Source organism: Ornithorhynchus anatinus, chromosome X1, assembly GCF_004115215.2.
Source record: "Ornithorhynchus anatinus isolate Pmale09 chromosome X1, mOrnAna1.pri.v4, whole genome shotgun sequence".
NCBI classification, from domain to species: domain Eukaryota; kingdom Metazoa; phylum Chordata; class Mammalia; order Monotremata; family Ornithorhynchidae; genus Ornithorhynchus; species Ornithorhynchus anatinus.
This window is the reverse complement of record NC_041749.1, coordinates 115,274,942-115,293,441: the sequence shown is the minus strand read 5'-3', so window position 1 is coordinate 115,293,441 and position 18,500 is coordinate 115,274,942. Positions and strand designations below refer to the sequence as shown.

At 52.1% G+C, this 18,500-nt stretch overlaps 1 protein-coding gene across 3 annotated transcripts in view; it reads right to left on the bottom strand.

The window, feature by feature from the left end:
• Positions 1 to 5,948: 5,948 nt before the first annotated feature.
• Positions 5,949 to 18,500, bottom strand: part of YJEFN3 (YjeF N-terminal domain containing 3) — a 52,495-nt gene continuing 39,943 nt past the window's right edge. For all 3 annotated transcript variants that reach the window (XM_029050033.1, XM_029050037.2, XM_029050035.2), the window contains 2 exons: positions 8,716 to 8,866; positions 5,949 to 6,248 (listed from right to left, as the gene is read on the bottom strand). In XM_029050033.1, coding sequence (XP_028905866.1) covers positions 6,049 to 6,248; positions 8,716 to 8,866 — 351 coding nt within the window. In that variant the 3' untranslated portion in view covers positions 5,949 to 6,048. The remainder of the gene's footprint in view (positions 6,249 to 8,715; positions 8,867 to 18,500) is intronic.

The following is an 18,500-nucleotide window of genomic DNA, read 5'->3' as shown; positions in this document are numbered from 1 at the left end:
GGAAGAGAGCAGTTAGGGAGGAGGAAAAAAAAGGGCCACATCAGCTAACGCCAGGGTCCCTAACCGAGAAGTCATTTGTCATCCCAACCCCTCCCCCCAGCACTCGCCCATCCCTGTCCCCCTCCCCCACCTCCACCCACACCCAGCTGTTTCTTGAGAGGGAGGATTTACTGATTCGAGGCAAAGGGGGTGGGGACAGACGTTACATGCCAAGGGACTGCTCAGCTCCATCTTTACCCCTGGGTCTCAAGGGACCTAGGACCAGGACCCCGACTAGCCCTAACACCTCCAGATGCCCCTGTCCCTCCCTCTCGCGACCCTCTGGCACTATATGTTTCCTCTGAACAAAAAGCACCAATGGACCCCAGTTTCCGGGAGCATATGGGTCCCTGGGTCCACCAAAGGGGTGGAATTGGAATGAGTCTTCACCAGCTCCTGGTTGGTGATAGGAGATACAGCCACTGCTGCGTTTCCAAAGAAAAGTTCAGCAAAGTTGATTTGCAAAGAGCCCCCCCAGGCAAGAAAATCAAGGACTTTCCGAGGGTCTCTGCCTCCGCAGGAGCAGCCTTGGGGCAGTGATCCTAGAATTCACGGGAAGGTTATAAAAATTCATTTCTTGGGGCTCCATCATCCCTAAGACTACCATTTTCTCCATTCGGAGAGGGGATCCACATCCACTCAAGAGCTACAGAAAGCCCTCCTCCTTGCAGAGCCAACCCCCCCCCCACACACACACACAAACACATGCACACACACACACATACACAACCCAAGTCCTACCTCTCAGCCTCTTTCAGGGCATCAGCTAACTCCAAACACACCTCCCTTTTCCCCCTTTTGGAGTGTCATACATATCAGCAGTAAAGACACCTATTGACCGCTCGATGAGTGCCATGCAGTGCCCCAAACTCTTGGGCAAGTACAGCTGACAAAAATGTCCCGTTCCCTGCCCACTAGAAGCTTACATTCTAGACGGACATAAAACACGTCGTACTTCCAAATGAAGTGATCAATATCAATCAGAGCCCGCAACGCCGCTAGGGAAAGAGTCTTACGGACAACGGCAGTTACCGGGCGATGCCGAGCTGCGGGGAAGGGAGACGGGAACGTCATTCTCTTCTGGAGGTTTTCTTCTTGTTCTTCCTGGGGAGACGGCGGAGGAGCTGCCCCCTTTCCCGGCCTGGAGGTTAGGGAGCCTAACGCCTCTGGAAAGAGCGAGGGTCTCCCCACGATACCGTGCACCCCCCGCCTCTGGCTCCAGGTCCCGGTCAGAGGAACGGGGGGTCAGGCTCCTCTCTGCGGAAATGTTGGGAACCCCCCCTTCCCTCGGAATCTAGGCACCCTCTCTCCCTCCCTACCCCTCTCTCTAACGCCGCCGGCTGCCGGACCTATGCGGTGGGCTGCAATACGGGACCTTCCCCCTCTCCCAGAGCCCCAGACCCCCTGCTAGGGGACCCCGGCCCCTACTCCGCAGCGCAGACGCCTCGGCCTCCGGGGGCCCCGTGCGCACCCTCGGTCCGCCCCGGGGGGAGACCGAAGAGCAGCTGTGGGGCAGAGGGTGGCTGAACGAGGCGGAAGGCAAAACCACACCATCGCATCTGCTGGTCTCTCCTCACCGTCCCGCCGCTTCCCGCTCTTGGCGCATCCTCCAGCCAAAGGCCCGACTTTGCAGGCTGGGCGGGGATAGGAACCCCAAGGTCCTGCCTAGAGTCAGAGTTGCAAAAGGAGCCAAGAAGCAGCGTGGTCCAGTAGAGACAGCCCCGGGCCCGGGAGTCAGAAGGACCTGGGGTCTAATCCCTCCTCTGCCAATGGCTTGCTGGGTGACCTTGGACAAGTCACTTCACTCCTCTGTGCCCGTTTCCTCAACTGTAAAATGAAGATACCTGTTCTCCCTCTTTCTTAGACTGTGAGCCCCATGCGGGATAGGGACTGCGTCTGACCTAATCGACTTGTAATAATAATAATGATGGTATTTGTTAAGCACTTACTATGCGCCAAGCACTGTTCTAAGTGCTGAGTGTGGGTACAAGGTGATCAGGTTGTCCCACGTCGGGCTCACAGTCTTAATCCCCATTTTGCAGATGAGGAAACTGGGGCCCAGAGAAGTTCAGTGACTTGCCCAAAGTCACACAGCTGACAAGTGGCAGAGGCGGGATTAGAACCCACGACCTCTCATTCCCAAGCCCGTGCTCTTTCCACTAAGCACACTGCTTCTCCTACCCCAGCTCTTAGAACAGTGTTTGACCCACAGTAATCGCTGAAGAAATACCATAAAAAAAAGTGTCCCGGTTTCCAGCCTCTCCCTCCCTGACAAGGCCTTGAAACGGGGCAACCCGTGCCGCCGTATCGGAGGGTGAATGAAGAGGGGAACCTTTAGCCGGCCTCACTTACCGCGCTCCCTCCTCCCCACCCAGGGCTTTTTTTTTGTTTGTTTTCCGAAGCAGCGGCCCGAAAACCCGCGACTAGTGCAAGTTGAGAGGATAGACGAAGAACGCGCCGCGGCCGGAAAGCCCCGTGCTTGGAGGATACGCCGCGCGGGAGTTGCGTGGAAGGTGTTCGTTTAAAAAAAGAAAGAAAAGAAAAAAGTGAGGTTCCAGGCTGAACAGGCCGTCGGGGGGTTGCTAGATGAGGAAGGAGGAGGCTTCCTCGCTGTGCCTTACCTCTGGCCGCAGCGAGGTGGGAGAAGATGCAGAGGAGCAGGATTCGGGTTAAATCGCGCATGGTCTCTCTCGGGACGGGAGCCGTGCCGGGGCACGGGCTCCTGTGGAGGGAGGGCGGGCGGTGCGAGGGTAGAGGGGGCCGTCCCGTCCCGTCCCGTCGGAAGCGACTGCCGTGCGTCCGAGAGTAATTGGCCGCAACGGGCGCTCTGCGCGCTTAGCTCGCTATTTATGCACGTCCCCCTGAGCCTCGGTTTCTGGTGTGCGCGGAGCCGGCTCGCCCGCTTTTCCACGAGAAATAGGAGACTCCAATGGAGGGTTTGTCCGTGCGCCGCCGCTTGGAAGCCGGTCAAGGAAAAGAGCCGCCGAGTTTGGGGGGTTTGGGGTTTGTGGGTTTTTTTCCCTCTTCCCACTTGTTCACTCCCTCTTCCTCCCCCGCCCTCCCCTCTCCTTCATTAGGCAAACAGAAGCTTCTTTTCTTTTTTTCCCCCTGCAAAGTTGCTAAATTTGGAAACAGGGATGAGAAGGGAAAAAAAAAATCCCATATTATGACCTAATCCCTCCTGCTACCCAGGGGTGGGATGGGGATGGAATTCTCTGGGACTGGAGAGCTACTTGTTTGAGCTGCCCCTTGGGATCCCCTATTCCCCCCCCCCCCACACACACACACACATACACACCCTGGCGACGGGATCCCTTCACCTATTCTCCGTACCCTCACGAAGATCTTGTCCTTTTCTTCCCACCTTACCTCAGCCATACCCCCTTAGTACAAGTGCTCTGCACAGAGTAAGCACTCGATTTAGATATATTTATTTAAGTATCGATATTTCTGTATGGTTGATTGATATAGATTGGGAAACCTCTGAGGGCCGGGACAGAGCCTAATTCCCTCCTGGTGTAGTCTTTCCCAGCGCTTAGCCCAGTGCTCTGCACACAGTAAGCGTTCGCTCAGTACTTTTACTGCCACCCGACTCTGACGGGGACTGTGCTTTGTGCAAAACACTCAACCTTTCTGGGCCAGTACATCGAGGAGAGAGGAGTACCTGGGAGCGCGGGGGGCTCTGAGAACGGCGGGGGAAGGGCGGGGGAGAACCGAAAAGGCAGTGGAGGGGGTTGGGGGGGCGGGAAAACGCTCTAATAATAATGGTGGTATTTTTTAAGCCCTTACTATGTGCAAAGCACTGTTTTAAGCGCTGGGGTATACAAGGTGATCAGGTTGTCCCACGCGGGGCTCACAATTTTAATCCCCATTTTACAGATGGGGTAACTGAGGCACAGATAAGTGAAGTGACTTGCCCAAAGTGACACAACTGGCAAGCGGCGGAGCCGGGATTAGAACCCATGAACTCTGACTCCCAAGCCCGAGCTCTTTCCACTGAGCCACCCTGCTTCGTTGCTCTAGGGGGCTGGAGCCGTACACCTTGGGGAGAGAGGGGCGAACACGCTACTAGCCACACAGGCCCGTGCAGGTGATCTCCGAAAGAAGGGAGGGCTGGAATGGCTCTAGCCCATGGCGGTTCAGTGTTCAATACCACCCCGCATTCAACCGCAGCTAAGAGGTCCAGCCGCCGGGTACAACCTGAGACGGGGACGGACGGTTAAATTCGGGGCTCCTCTCCCCACCGCAATGTTTTCCCTCTCATCGCTGGTGGGGAGCAGGTCCTCGTCTGACTTCAGAGCCCAGAGCCAACACCCCCTCGACCCAGCGGGGTCTTCCCCCTCCAGCTGCAAACATCTGGCTCCCGGGCATATTTTCCGACTGCTGACGCTGCGATCCCGGTCACGGGGGCTGGAAACGTCTCGGACACCGGCAGCCCCCCGCCCGCCCCTGAATCCAAGCTCCTCGCTCGCTTCTCTCTTGCCCTGCCGCCGTCGGGGTTTGGGTTAGGGGTGGGACGCCTCCCGATGGAGTCTGCAGGCGGGAGGTGAGCCCGGGGAAGCGTGTGGGAAAAGAGCGGCGGCCAGCGCCAAGGTTAACGTGCAGTCTCAATCCCCCCCGCAAGCGGGGGCTTGGAAAAGCGGGGGTGGGCGGTGCGGGGGAGGGAAAGCTGCGGTCTCCAAAGGGCTAATGTCAAATACCCAAAGCCGTTTCTTCGGCTTGGCTGCACCCCCTCAGCCTTGGGTTTCTCCCATTGCCTTTCGTCTTCCCTGGAGCCCTAGGAGGCAGTGGAGAGAGGGGTTCGGCCGCTGACCGAGAGGGTAAAAGCCAAAGCCGGATGCTGGGCTAAGTCCAGCCCACGGCGTCTCCCCTCCCGTTCTCTCTCTCTGTGACAGCATCATCAGGGATCGTGTCACTGCCGACCCCCCACTCTCCGCCACCGCCCCCCGCATCCTTCCCCTTAACCCAATCTGGTCCCTCCCTGCCTCCCGTCTCCCCAACTCTCAACTCTATCCCTCCCTCCGGCACCCTGGCGGTACCTGGACGAGTCCATCCCGTCTCCCTCCCTCCATCTCTCTCATTACCTTTCTTCCCCACTCCCTATCTCCCCTTCCCTGTCCTCCTTATCTCTCTTCCTCCTTCCCTTTCCCTCCCTCTTCTCTCTCTCCCTCCCACCTTCCTTCCTCCTCCCTTCTTCCTCCTCTTCTCCCTCCCTCTCTCCCTTCCTTCCTCTCCTTGAGGGCAGGGGCCAGGATGGGGCTGGGGTGGGGATAGGCACTGCCTCTGTCTTCCCTCAGAAAAAGGGGATTGACCTGCAAATCCTGCCCCTCTGCCCTCCTGACTGACTCCTGGCTGTTGAGGGGAGAAGGTCCAGTACTCTGCTCTGGCTTCTCCTCAGCCCTCAGCCCTTGGCACTGGGGGAGTAGGGACTTGTGGAAAGGCTGAGGAGGGTCCCCACTCTCACAAACCATTCTCCATTTGGGAAGAGGGCAGCCCCCTTACAAATAAGCACCAGACCTCAAACACCACCTGCTAACCTTAAGAATCACCTCACTTCCCAACCTTCTCCCCTCTCCCTCACTCCAGCTTCCCAAACCAGGGACCAGATCTTTCCATTAACCCAAGAGACCCTGAGAGGACATCCAGAAGTCATCTCGTCCCTCCCCCCTGCCTCTGGGCAAGTTTCATCTCTCTGGGCCAGAAGAGAATGCTCCCCCCCCCGCCTCTCCCCCCGCCCAACTTCTCCATCCAGCTTCCCTTGATAACCCATGCTCAGACTGAGCCCTGCCTAACCTTAAGTCACCTTGTTTTAAAATGATCCAGCTTGCCACAGGTGAGCATTCAACAGATAGTGTACCCCCCCCCCCAATACCCATTCCCCTCAAATCATTCCAAAGAAAACGCTTTCCTTGTCAGTCACAGAATGATTATTTATTGGGTGACTGATCGGGGTAGGAGATGTGGGCTGGAGATCTGTTCCTCTCCTCGTCCCCCTCCCCCCAACTCTCTCTAAAGAGACACAACACATTCTGTCCCCGGGTAGCCTGGGAGGTTCAGATCAAACTTCTTTTGGACATCATAAGGGAGGAAACGGCCAGCTACGAAGTGATATTTCCCAGAGAAGCGGTCAGCGCACTTCTTGGGGGCGGCCAGGGACACCAGGACCTCAGGGCTGATCCCATCATCGCTCCCGGTCTCCACATCCCATCCTGTTTGCAAGGAAAAAGAGAAGGAGAAGCGAGATGAGTGTTGAGGAGGAGGAGGAGCAGCATTCCCTTGCCCAAAAGAGACAGGAGAAAAGTCTTGTTCCTTAATAATAGCTGTAACTTGAATGGGTAGGGCACTTTTCTTTTCCCCCTTGCTGTCATAAGGAGTATCTCATTTTATCCTCAAGACATCCGGTTAAGGGATGAGGCAGGTGTTAGTATCTCCATTTTATAGATGGAAAAACTGAGAACAAGGGACATTAAGTGACTTGTCCAAGGCCACACAGCAGATCAGTGCCCAGTCCATCTGATTCTGTCACAAGATAGTCAGCCTCTTGAGGGCAGGGATCGGGTCTACCACCGACTCTATTGTACTCTCCCAAGTGCTCAATCCAATGTTCTGCACTACTTAAACACTCAGTACGTTGCTCTGCATACAGTAGATTCTTAGCTCCTTGAGGGCAGGAGGGACTCTTTTGTCCTTTCCCAAGCACTCAGTATAGTGCTGTGCACACGGTAGAATGGAAGCTCCTTGTGGGCAGGAATTGTGTCTACTAACTCTATTGTACTCTTCCAAGCGTTCAGTTCAGTGCTCTGCACACAGTAGATACTCTATGAATACTATTGACTGGTTGATTGATTGATTGGTTCCTAACTCCTTGCTCTGCCATTGAGCAGCAATCCATCAACCAATCAATCAATCAATCAATCAATGCTTACCCAAGTGGGGTCCCAATAGGAGAGAGGATGAGGCTTCATCCAAGACCTTCAGTGATGAGCTCCATCCCAAGTCAGGGAGGGGACTGAAAAAAGAAAACCCTTCCTAATCTTCCTGTCCTGAGCTCAAGCTTCCTGAGGGCTCAGGGTGAGCCCTGCCAACCCGATCCAAAAAGAACCCAAGCTGTTGCCCCAGTCTGGGATTTTCACTGTCATAGTTGTCTTCTGTTTTGAAGATGAAGCTGCTGGCCAGGCGTCTGCATCCACAAGGGGGTGTTTCTGTCTAAGAGAGAATCTCTTGCATACTGTGCCCGTGCAAATACGGTCGGGCATCTTTTCTGACTCTATGCCATTAGGATGAACGTTGCTCAGACACCAGTGGTTAAGAGGGTGAAGGGGTGTTCTTCTGCCAGTATTTGCATGTGGTTGATTTAGGAAACATTTCCCCTGATCCATACTGGCTCCATTCCTTTCTCTCCAGGGCTCTCCAGTCCCTGTTTTTGGGGGCTGAGCTTACTCAATCTGGAACAACTACTGGCTGGGTTCCTGATTGGGGATGAGGACCAGAAGGAGTCAGACACACTGGACTCTCAGGCCAGGAGGGCAGGAAGTGTGCTTTGGAGGGGGGGGGCGGTTGCCCCTCGACCCTGGGGAAGAGTTCTGGGTTTGGGGAACCCACAGGGGATTATGGGGGTAAAGGGGCAGGAGGAGGATCCCGGAGCTGCCTAACTCATAAAGCCATCCTTGTGGAAGAGACTGTGCAGTTATTTGGTCCATTCCACTAGCTCCACCCCTGCCCCAGATTATTTCTAAAAATCCACAGGGAAGGAAAGTCACCAGACTCCACACCCGCTTCTAGCAATGTGTTCTAGTGTCTCCCCAGTGGGGGAAAGTTCTGCCTGACCACTTTGATATTCACCCCTCCCCCAGCCCCATAGCACTTATGTACAGCTCCACCTGCCAGTATCTTTTATCAACATATCTCTCCCCCTCTAGTCTGTAAACTCTTTGTGGGCGGGGATGGTGCCCACCAGCTCTTTTGTATTGTACTCTCCCAAGTGCTTAGTACAGTGCTCTGCACTGAGAAAGCGCTCAATAAACACCATTGATTGATAGTCTCCCCTTAATCCCTCCTGTTGCTGGGTAAGCCCCAAGGGCTCCCTGCCATTGGTCTGATCCCCCAGATGCCAGTCCACACCCCAGGCCTGGAGTCCAGAGACCCGCCCGGGCAAGGAAAGAGCTCCGGCCCTGGCAACGACAGGCATTTCTCTGGGTGGGAATTTACCCATTGACATCGCGGACAGCCGGCTGTTTGTTCTTCCATTTTCCGAATTCCTTCTCGCTGGGGCCGTCTAATGGAGACACCAGACACTTCCCCAGACGCTCGTGTGTTTTTGAAATTACATCATGTCTCCACGGCGGGAGTGTGTTTACCCTGTGGCCCGAAGGCACCTTGATGGGGAGAGTCGGGGCTGGGGTGGGGGGGGGTGTTCTTACCTATCTTCCTTCCTTCTTTCCTACCTTCCTTCCTTTCTTCCTTCCTTCCTACCTTCTTTTCCCCCGGCCCCCCACCTGGCTCCCTAGACTCTGCGAATTCATAAGTGACCACTGAAACACTACAGCTCCCAACATCCTGAGCTGGAGGAGGAAGGTTAGAGACTAAGAAAGGCAAGAACTTTTTGATCCTATCCCCTCCACCTTCCCTACTCCATCAGCACCCCCTCCCCTCAGGTATCAGGCCCAGGATCCTTGCCTGATGGGATATCCAAGCTAACGATGGGGATCTTGATTTGCTTCAAGGTGGCAAGGATGCTGGTATAGGGCTCCTTGACTTCTGCAGGATCCACGCCAGGTCCCAGGATGGCATCAACCACCAGGTTATAGGCATCATTGATGAGCTGTACCTAGGAACGGGAGAGGGAGGGGGAGGGGGAAGCCAGTCATCTCTCTGAGAGTCCCAGTGGACTCCCTGGAGTTGAACAGCTCCCAACAGGGGCTTCTGGGTTGGCATTTCAACCCCAGTCTAGCCCTCTGCCTGAGGCCCTTGCTGAGCCGGGGGGCACCCTCTGCAAGGCCCAGAATCTAGGGGACTCAGTGTGGGGGCGGTAGTTAGGTGCCCTCCACACAATGCCCTGCTTCTGGATCAGCCCCACCACTCCAGGAATGCCGGGGGGAAGGGGCCAGGGTGGGCAGCAGCCCTGGCTTAGAGACGGGATTCCCCGGTTTCTGACCTGATTATCTTGTACCTACCCCAGTGCTTAGTACAGCGCTTGGCACCTAGTCAGCGCTTAACAAAGACTATTTTTATGATGACAATGATGATGATGTCCCCTGGTTCCCCCAACCCAACCAGGATGGGGAAGCTGCCCCCAAGAGCTGGTAGGTCATCCCCTTCCCCCAGCAATGTCTCGTGGAGAGGAAGACTGGGGAGCAGGAAAGTTTTGCCCCTGCTGCCCTGGCCCTGGCAGCCTGAAGTTCACCCTGGCGCCAGCCCTGGAGAGACTCTGAGCAGAACTTTGGCTCCAGGACCTTGAAAAAGAGGAACAGATGTTAGGCCATTTGGACATATACACACACACACACTCACATGCTGCTGCAGCTCCCAGAACCTCCAGAAGAGGAAGCAAGTAAAGATACGGCCCAGCTTGTCTAGCCTGGGAGAGGCTGGGTAGGTGGGGTGGGGATGGCAAGAGGCTGCCAGGATCCCTGCACGGATCTCCCTGACCTCCCACCTCTCTCTAAAGACCTTCGGACATTTGTCTGGCCACATTCCAGCCAGGTTCCTGTCCCATCTCCCACATGGAGAAACTCAGAAGGTGGAAGGGGGAGACCTGTGCTTAGTACAAGGTTCTGCACACAGTAAATGCTTAATAAATACCATTGATGATGAAATGACAGGCTTTGGATGCCCTTATGCCCACCTTATGCCTCCACCCCAAACCCCGTTCTAGTGGCAGGAAGCCTGAGCAACACTGCTGGAGGAACAAGTCAACAGGAGCCCAGACAGAAAGATGGACAGACAGACAGTCATATGAAATGTGGATTTGAGGCTCAGCAGATGAGAGATGGGGTGGATGAAACTGAAAAGAAGAGATGGAGGACAAGCTGGCAAAGAGGAGTGAGAGGAGGAAGGAGAGAGAAAAAACAAAAGGTTGTAGTAAAAGAAGGAGGAGGAGTGGATTGGAGGATAGGGTGGGGGAGACCCGGTGAGGTCTCCTTCCATGTTGGGAAAGCAATAAACTGTTGAAATCCACTCACCAGGAAATTCCAAATGTCAAGGCTTCCAATGAATGATTTGTCAACAACCTCGATTGTTGAAAAACCTCCTTAGATCAAGGGCCAGGGTTAGGGCTAGGTTTTGGGTTGGGTAGGGGTAAGGGTTTGGGTTAGAGTTACAGCTTAGGGAAACAGAAGCGATGGCAGTGGCAACATTGGGGGGTTGCTAGTGACATGAAGGAATTTGATACTCCCACCCCTCCCCTTTCTTCTCTGCTTCTGAGCTGCTTCCCGAGCGATTGATCCGGGCACCACTGAGGGTCTGTATTGCCCACACACACATCGCCCCGCAGCCCCGCCCAGAGCAGGGGTGTCACTGAATTTGGCAGCAGAAACTGACCACTTGCCTCTGTACACAGAGGGGTCACCCCTGTCCCCCTGTCCCCATCAGCGCTGCACCCCATCCCCACTCCAGCTGTCAGGACCCCCTGTTTTGGCTGTAGGGAGGGGCTGACCCTGCTTAGAACACAAGCAGGATGAGGGGTCCACCCAGGAGTGTCACTCCGGCCCTGCAGCTGCAGACTAGAAGCTCAGACCCTAGAGCTCAGAAATTCCCTGCGGGTCCCAGGGGAAGGTGCGGCCAGAAAAAATTACCCCATGGTGGAGCAGCCAGAAGAGCTGGGGGGATTCACCACTGGGCTGGGATTAGGGTTACGGGTGTGGCTAGAATTTAAGATTAGGTTGGGATGAGGGTAAGGATTTAATTAAGACTGGTTTGGACAGATTATAGGACTGGAGACAGGGAATTAGGACTAAGATGAGGGTTGTGGCTTCAAGGACAAGGTACATGCAAGTGATTCTCTCAGAGATGCTCGCACTCATGGGTTCAGTCTCACCATCACCAGCATCATCTTTAAACCAAAGGACCACTCTACTAGGCTGAGGCTAGGATTATGGTTAGGATAAGGATTGGGTTAAGGTTATGTTGGGGGTGAGTTAGGGTTAGGGCAAATTCTAGGAAGCAGCATGGCTTTGTGGTAAGAGCAAGGGCCTGGGAGTCAGAGGATGTGGGTCTAATCTTGGCTCTGCCATATGTCTGCTGTGTGACCTTGGGCAAGTCACTTAACCTCTCTGTGCCTCATCTATAAAATGGGGATTAAGATTGTGAGCCCCATGTGGGACAGGGACTGTGTCCAACCTGATTATCTTCTATCTACCCTAGTGCTTGGCACATAGTAAGCACTTTACAAATACCACAATCATTATTATGGAGAGAAGTGGATGATTGGTTTTGCCAATAATTTTACTGTCAATGACTGAGCACTGTGCATTGTACAGAGTGCTGTACTGAGTGCCTCCTGTTTTAAGAGCATGTACTGAATGCCTATTGTGTGCAGAGCACACTTGTACTGGGCACCCACCACTGAATGCAGAATGCTATATTGAGAGGCTACTGTGTACAGAACACTGCATTAGGTGCTTGTGGATATTCAATAGAAATAAAAGACATGTTCCCTACCCTCAAGAACCTAACAGCCCACTCAAAGCAACTATTATTATTATTATGGCATTTGTTTAATGCTTACTACATCTTAAACACTGTGGTAGATTCATTCCAATCAGATCAGGCACACTCCCCGTCCTACAAAGGGCTCACAGTCTAAGGGGGAGGTAGAACAGGCATTTTAATCTCCATTTAACTGATGAGGAAACTAAGGTATAGAGAAACTGAGGCACAGCAGGCAAGGAGCAGAGTCAGGATTAGAACCCAGGTCTACTGACTCCTGCCTCTATCCATTGGGATGTGTTGCTTCTCTATCTTACATTCTAGCCAGCTCTCTTAGTCTGTTACCCAGTGCCAACACCCCACTAATTCCAGAAAGTTTTAGGATGTGATGGGAAGAAAGAGAGTGAGAGAGAAAGTGCAAAACCCTCCTAAAATCACATCTCATCTCCTCCAAGAGGCCATCCCTGACTAAACCCTCATTTCCCCCACTCCCTTTCCCTTCTGCCTCACCCTTGCACCTAGATCTATAACCTTTATTCACCCCATCCTTAATCCCACAGCACTTTTGCATGTATACATCGCTTATTTTAACATCTGTCTCCCCTTCTAGACTGTAAGCTCCTTGAGGGCAGGGATCGTGAAGTATCAACTCTCCTGTACTCCCCAAAGTGCTTAGTAAGTGCTTTGCACAATAAGTGTTTAATAAATACTATTGATTGATTGATTGACTGGACTAGAGGGCTATAATCAGGCCAAGATCAACCCTCTGCCATGCCAATGCTCACTGTCAGCCATTCCATTCACCCTCACCCAGCCTGGAAGGAAATAGGTAGAACTCACCCCCAACTGGGACTACTGAACTCAGGGCCTGCTCTACGTGACCCACACTATCACACCCCTTCTGGACTCTCCCAACCCTTGATATTAAAATGCCCACCCTCAACATCTTTTCCTTCATCAAACTCAACTCTTCATCTGCCTGGCCCACCATTGCTCTCACACCAGCAACCACCAGCCCTGAATGGCTTTCAGAAGTCCCATTCATTCATGCAGAGTACTCTGCTGGCAGAAACCCAGGCACCCAGCCGGCTTCTGCCACTTCAAATTCATTCTGATTTGCTGTAATTTAGCTCTCTTCTGCTCAGCAACACTTCATCTCCTCCCTCATCGACTCCCAAGCCTGCAGCCCCCACCCATATTCCAAACCTTTAACTCTCTCCTGAAGCCCCCAATTCTCCCTTTTCCCCCTTAACTTCCCCCCATACACACACACACAAACACACACACCTCCCCCAGACCCTCCTTCCCATGCCTCCTGGCTATCATGAAGAAGAGTGTGAAGCGGTTTTTGTGTGCACAGCCGCTTTATCAATGAACTCTCACCAGGGAAGGAATTGTGGGATTGCGTTGTGGGTTTGGCTACAAAAGCAAAGAGAAGCCTGCCTTTGGACCCAGACCAGGCAATGACAGGGTAGCAAGCAGGGACTCTTCAAGTTTTTTTGCTTTTTTTTTTCCTTCAACCCATATATCCTTCCAGGAAAAAAAGGGACTTCCCCATGGCTCCTGACTATCCTGGAAAAGAGTGTGAAGCGCCCTTGAAGATGACACCATATTTTCATTTTATTTCTCTTTCCTCCTCTTTCACTACCTGCACTTCCCCTATTTAACCCTTTGTAAATACCATTCTATCAGTAGTAAGAGTCTCACTCATTGAGAGTGTACAAACCACACTCAAACAACTGGAGGGCAGGAGGCAGGGGAAGAATTTCTCTTTTTTATGTGTTCTTCCACTGGCCTGACCCAGAAAAGGGGGCTTCTGGGAAAGAAGAGTTCCCCTGTTCTCAATAGCCTGGCTGGAATGGCAAGAGCCTGGGCTTTTCTCCTTTTTAGGTGTTGAACTTTTTCTCTCCCACTCCTTTACTCTCTACAGGCATCACTTCCATTTCTTTTTTATGGTATTTGTTAAGCGCTTACTTTGTGCCAAGCACTGTGCTAAGTGCTGGGATAGATACAAAATAATAGGGTTGGTCACAGTCCCTGTCCAACACAGAGCTCACAGTCTTAACCCCCAGCTCACAGATAAGTGAGGCTAAGAGAAGTTAAATGATTTGTCCAATGGCGCACAGCAGACAAGTGGCGGAGCCAGGATTAGAACTCAGGCTCTCTCCCTCCTAGGCCTATGCTCTTTCCACTAGGTTACGCTGCTTCTCCATTCCCTTTCTAATGGGAACAGACATTGCCCAGAAAGGATGGTGTAGCTTATTGCACAGGGGCAAACGTGGGGTCATTTTGTACTCTCCCAAGTGAAAGACTGACTAATTGATAAATTCACAGCCCTGGGTGAGGTTGGAGGATGGCTCATGGAGATGGGTGCTGGGTGCACCTTGTTTTGGAGAGGACTTTCCTCATTGGACTACTGGCCACCAGGGGGTGGTTTGGCAGTCAAAGATTGATGGGAAAAGTCTTTCCAAATCGTCCCAGAGACAGGCGTGATTGCCTAGTGACTTTGCGTTGTTCCAGGAAAGCACCATCCGCCATCTTTCTAGTTGAGCAGAGGAAATACGTGCTTTTTTTAAGGAAAAAAAAAAGATGGTCCCAGACCTTAGTAAGTCTCTCAAAGTATGATATTCAGTGAGGGCTTACAAAACTAAAATTCCTCTATCCGACCACAACCTCCTCACCTGCCTTCTCTCCCACACTCTCCCTCCCCGCAAAATCCATCCTGTTCTCCCATGGAGCCCTCCAATCTTTTGACCTGCTTCAATTTTCTCGAGTCATCGAGCTCCATTTGGTCTCCATACCCAAACTACCTTCTCCTGACACCCAAACTGATGTCCTCAAGAGAGCCCTCTCCACTGAACATAACTCCCTCGCTCCCCTCTCCCTTTGCCGATCTTGTACCACTAACCCACAGCCCTGGAGCATCTCCACAGTCTGCTTCCTCCTCTACATGAGCCACAGCTCACTGCTGGCAGAATACAGAAATCAAGCCAACCTCATCCATCTCAATTCATCCTCACTTGCTTTGACTCTGCCCTCTCCTCCACCTGGCAACACTACTTCTCCATTCTTATTAACTCCCTGCCCTTGCCAGCTGTTACAGACTTTTAACTTCCTCCTCAACTCCCTGCCCCCCACCCCTCCCATCTCTTGCTCCTAATGACCTTGACACAGAACTTTAATCAATAAAAGTGAAACCATCAGCTGTGTTTGCCCTTAAAATCCTCCCTGCTTCTCTCCAGTCCCTCCCTCCTCCTGCCCCTTCTTTGGCTCTCATCATTAGCAGCAATATCTCAAGAAGAGATCTCCCACCTCCTCTTTAAATCCATCCCCTCGGTCCATGCCCCTGATGCCATTCCTTCACATCTTAGCAAAACACTTGCCCCCTCCTTTCTTACCTTCCTGACTGCCATCTTCAACTGTTCCCTTTCCAGTGGCTTCTTCCCCACTGCTTTCAAACATGTCCATGTATCCTCTATCCTAAAAAAAATCCTCCCTCCAGTTATCGCCCCATCTCCCTCCTACCATCCTCCCCAACTCCTTGAAAGCGTTGTCTACACCCTCTGCCTCCACTTCCTCTCCTCCAATTCTCTCATCGACCCCCTCCAATCTGTCTTCTGTTCCCTTTGCTCCACGGAAACTGCCCTTTCTAAGGTCATCAATGACCTCCTTCTTGCCAACCCAATTGCCTCTACTCTATCCTAATCCTCCTCACCCTCTCAGCTGCATTCAACACTGTGGACCACCTCCTTCTCCTGGAAACATTAACCTTGCCTTCACTGACATTGTCCTCTCATGGTTCTCCTCCTATCTCTCTGGCTGCTCTCAGTCTCTTTGGGGGCTCCTCCTCTGCCTCTCACCCTCTAAATGTGGGAGTCCCTCAAGGCTCAGTTCTGGGTCCCTTTCTATTCTCCATCTACACGCTCTCCCTCAGAGAACTCATTCACTCCCATGGCTTCAACTACCATCTCTACAAAGATGATTCCTAAATCTATCTCTCCTGTCTACTTTTTTCTGCAGTCTTGCATTTCCTCCTGCCTTCAGGACATCTCTACCTGGATGTCCCACTGACGCCTCAAACTTAACATGTCCAAAACAGAACTCTGCATCATCCCACCCAAACCCTGTCCTCCCCCGACTTCCCATCACTATAGACAGCACTACCATCCACCCTACCTCACAAGCCTGTAACCTCGACATTATTTTCGACTCATCTCCCTCTTTCAACACTCATATTCAATCTGTCACCAAATCCTGTCAATTCTACCTTCACGATATCACTAAAATCCTCCCTTTCCATCCAAACTGCTACCATGCTGATCCAAGCACTTATCACATCCTGCCTTTACTACCACATCAACCTCCTCATTGATCTTCCTGCCTCCTGTCTCTCTCCACTCCAGTCCTCACTTCACTCTGGTACTGGATCATTTTTCTACAGAAGTGTTCAGTCCATGTTTCCCCACTCCTCAAGAAACTCCAGTGGTTACCCATCCACTTCCTCATCAAACAGAAACATCTTACCATCAGCTTAAAGCACTCAATCACCTTGTCCCCTCCTATTTTACCTCAGTGATTTCCTATTATAACCCAGCACACTCACTCCTCGAATGCCAAACTACTCACTGTACCTTGATCTTGTCTGTCTCACTGCCAACCCCTTGCCTACATCTTCCCTCTGTCCTGGAACTCCCTCCCTCTTCATATATGACAGACCGCCACTCTCCCCACCTTCAAATCCTAATTAAAATCACTTGTCCTCCAAGAGGCCTTCCCTGACTAAGCCCTCGTTTCCCCAACTCCCTCTCCCCTCTGTATCACCCTGGCACTTAGATTTGTACCCTTGGACTCTGTTCTCCCTACCAGCCATCTCACAGTGTGTGCCACTGGGCATGTGTGGACCAGGTGAGAGAGTGTGGATTGTTCAGTACCAACCATCACTACTACGGCAAAACAACTCAAGCTGGTGTCCTGCTGGCAGGAGGACTCACCTTTCCCCTCTTAACCACTGATGTCTGAGCAACAATCACCCAAACGGCAAGGTGCCAGAAAGGGTGCTCGACTGTATTTTCACAGGCACCAGGTGTCAGTGTGCAACAGATTCTCAGTGGACACAGTCACACTGTGAGCAGTGACATCTTGAACCAAAGGTCCACTCTACATACCTCCCTGATCCCTGATGATGTTCCCAACCATTTTATTAGTAAAATAGGAACTAGGCATGAACTCCCCAGGTGACTTCATCCTGTCCATCCCTTTCCAACCACTCTACTGCCTACTGGAAAGAGCACAGGTCTGGGATTAGAGAACCTGGGTTCTAATCTTGCCTCTGCCACTTGCCTGCTGGCAAGTCATTTTGCTCCTCTGGCCCCCAGTTTCCTCATCTGTACAATGAGGATGAAAAATCCATTCTCCTTCCCCCTTAGACTGTGAGCCTTAAGTCGGGCAGGGACTGTTCCTGATCTGATTATCATGTGTCTACCCCAGTGCTTCACACATAGTAAGCACTTAACATAATTAGTATTACTACCCCTTTTTCTTTCTCCTCCTTCCCAATCATCTCTCAAGGGAATGGTCTTCCAACTACTCTCTAAATCTCTCCCCTCTATCTGTGGCTCTGACCCAACCCCTCTCCTCTCTTAAAAACAACTGCTCCCATTTCCCTCCCTTCCCTTTACCGTTCTTCAACTTTTCACTTTCTGATAGCTCTTTCCCATCTGCCTTCAAACCCTCTCAAGCCTCGCCCAGTCTAAAAAATCCTCCTCTGGACCCCACAGCTCTCTCCAGCTATGCCTGCTCCCATTTCCGTCCAAACACCTCGATCAATCGATCAGCCAGTGGTATTTATTGAGCCCTGACTATATGCAGAACACTGTACTAAGCACTTGAAGGAGTCCAATATAACAGAGTTATTAGACATGGCAGTACTGCTCCTGCAGTGCGATTTGCGTACTTAGTGTCTCCACTTCTTTTCCTCCAGCTGTAGTCTTGACCCACTACGGTCTCATTTTTGCTCCCTCCGAAGTCACCCACGACCGCCTCATAGTCAAGTTCAGTGGAATCTACTCTGTTCTATCCTTACCCTTGACCTCTCCCCTGCCTTCGACACTGTGAACCATCCCCCTCTCCCTAGGACAGTATCAGATTTTGGCTTTGCTACTTCAGTACTCACCTGGTTCTCTTCCTCCCTTTCTGCCCGCTCCTTCTGTTTCCTTTGTTGCCTTCTCTTCCTTCTCTCATCCCCTATCCATGAGGGTTCCACCTTGCGGGGGCAAGTCACCATCCTTCTCATAAAGATTCTTCGATCCTTCCCTCATCCTGTCCTCCCTCGTCACCCTCAGCTTTCTCTTTTCATGGCTAGACACCGCCAGGAGATCAATTTTCCAACCTCTGTCATCCAACCCAGAGTTTCATCCAACCCAGAGTTCCTGGATGCTTGTTAAGGTGAGGAGACCCCCACTAGATTCCTGAGGTCCCCACTAGATTCCCCGGCTTCTAACACTAGCATGGCCTAGTGCTGGGCGTCAGAGGACTTGAGTTCTAATTGTGGTTCCACTTGTCTGCTGCTTGATCTTAGGAAAGTCAATTAACTTTCCTGTGCCTCGGTTTCCTCATCTGTAAAATGGGGATTAGATACCTCTTCTGTCTCCCCCTTAGATTGTGAGCCTCATATGGGACAGGGACTGCGTCCAACCTGATTATCTTGTACATACCTCAGGGCTTAGTACAGTGCCTGGCACAAAGTAAGTGCTTAACAAATATCATTTTTTTAAAAATCCCCTTTTGCCAAAAGATCTCAAGGTTTCAGGTCACTT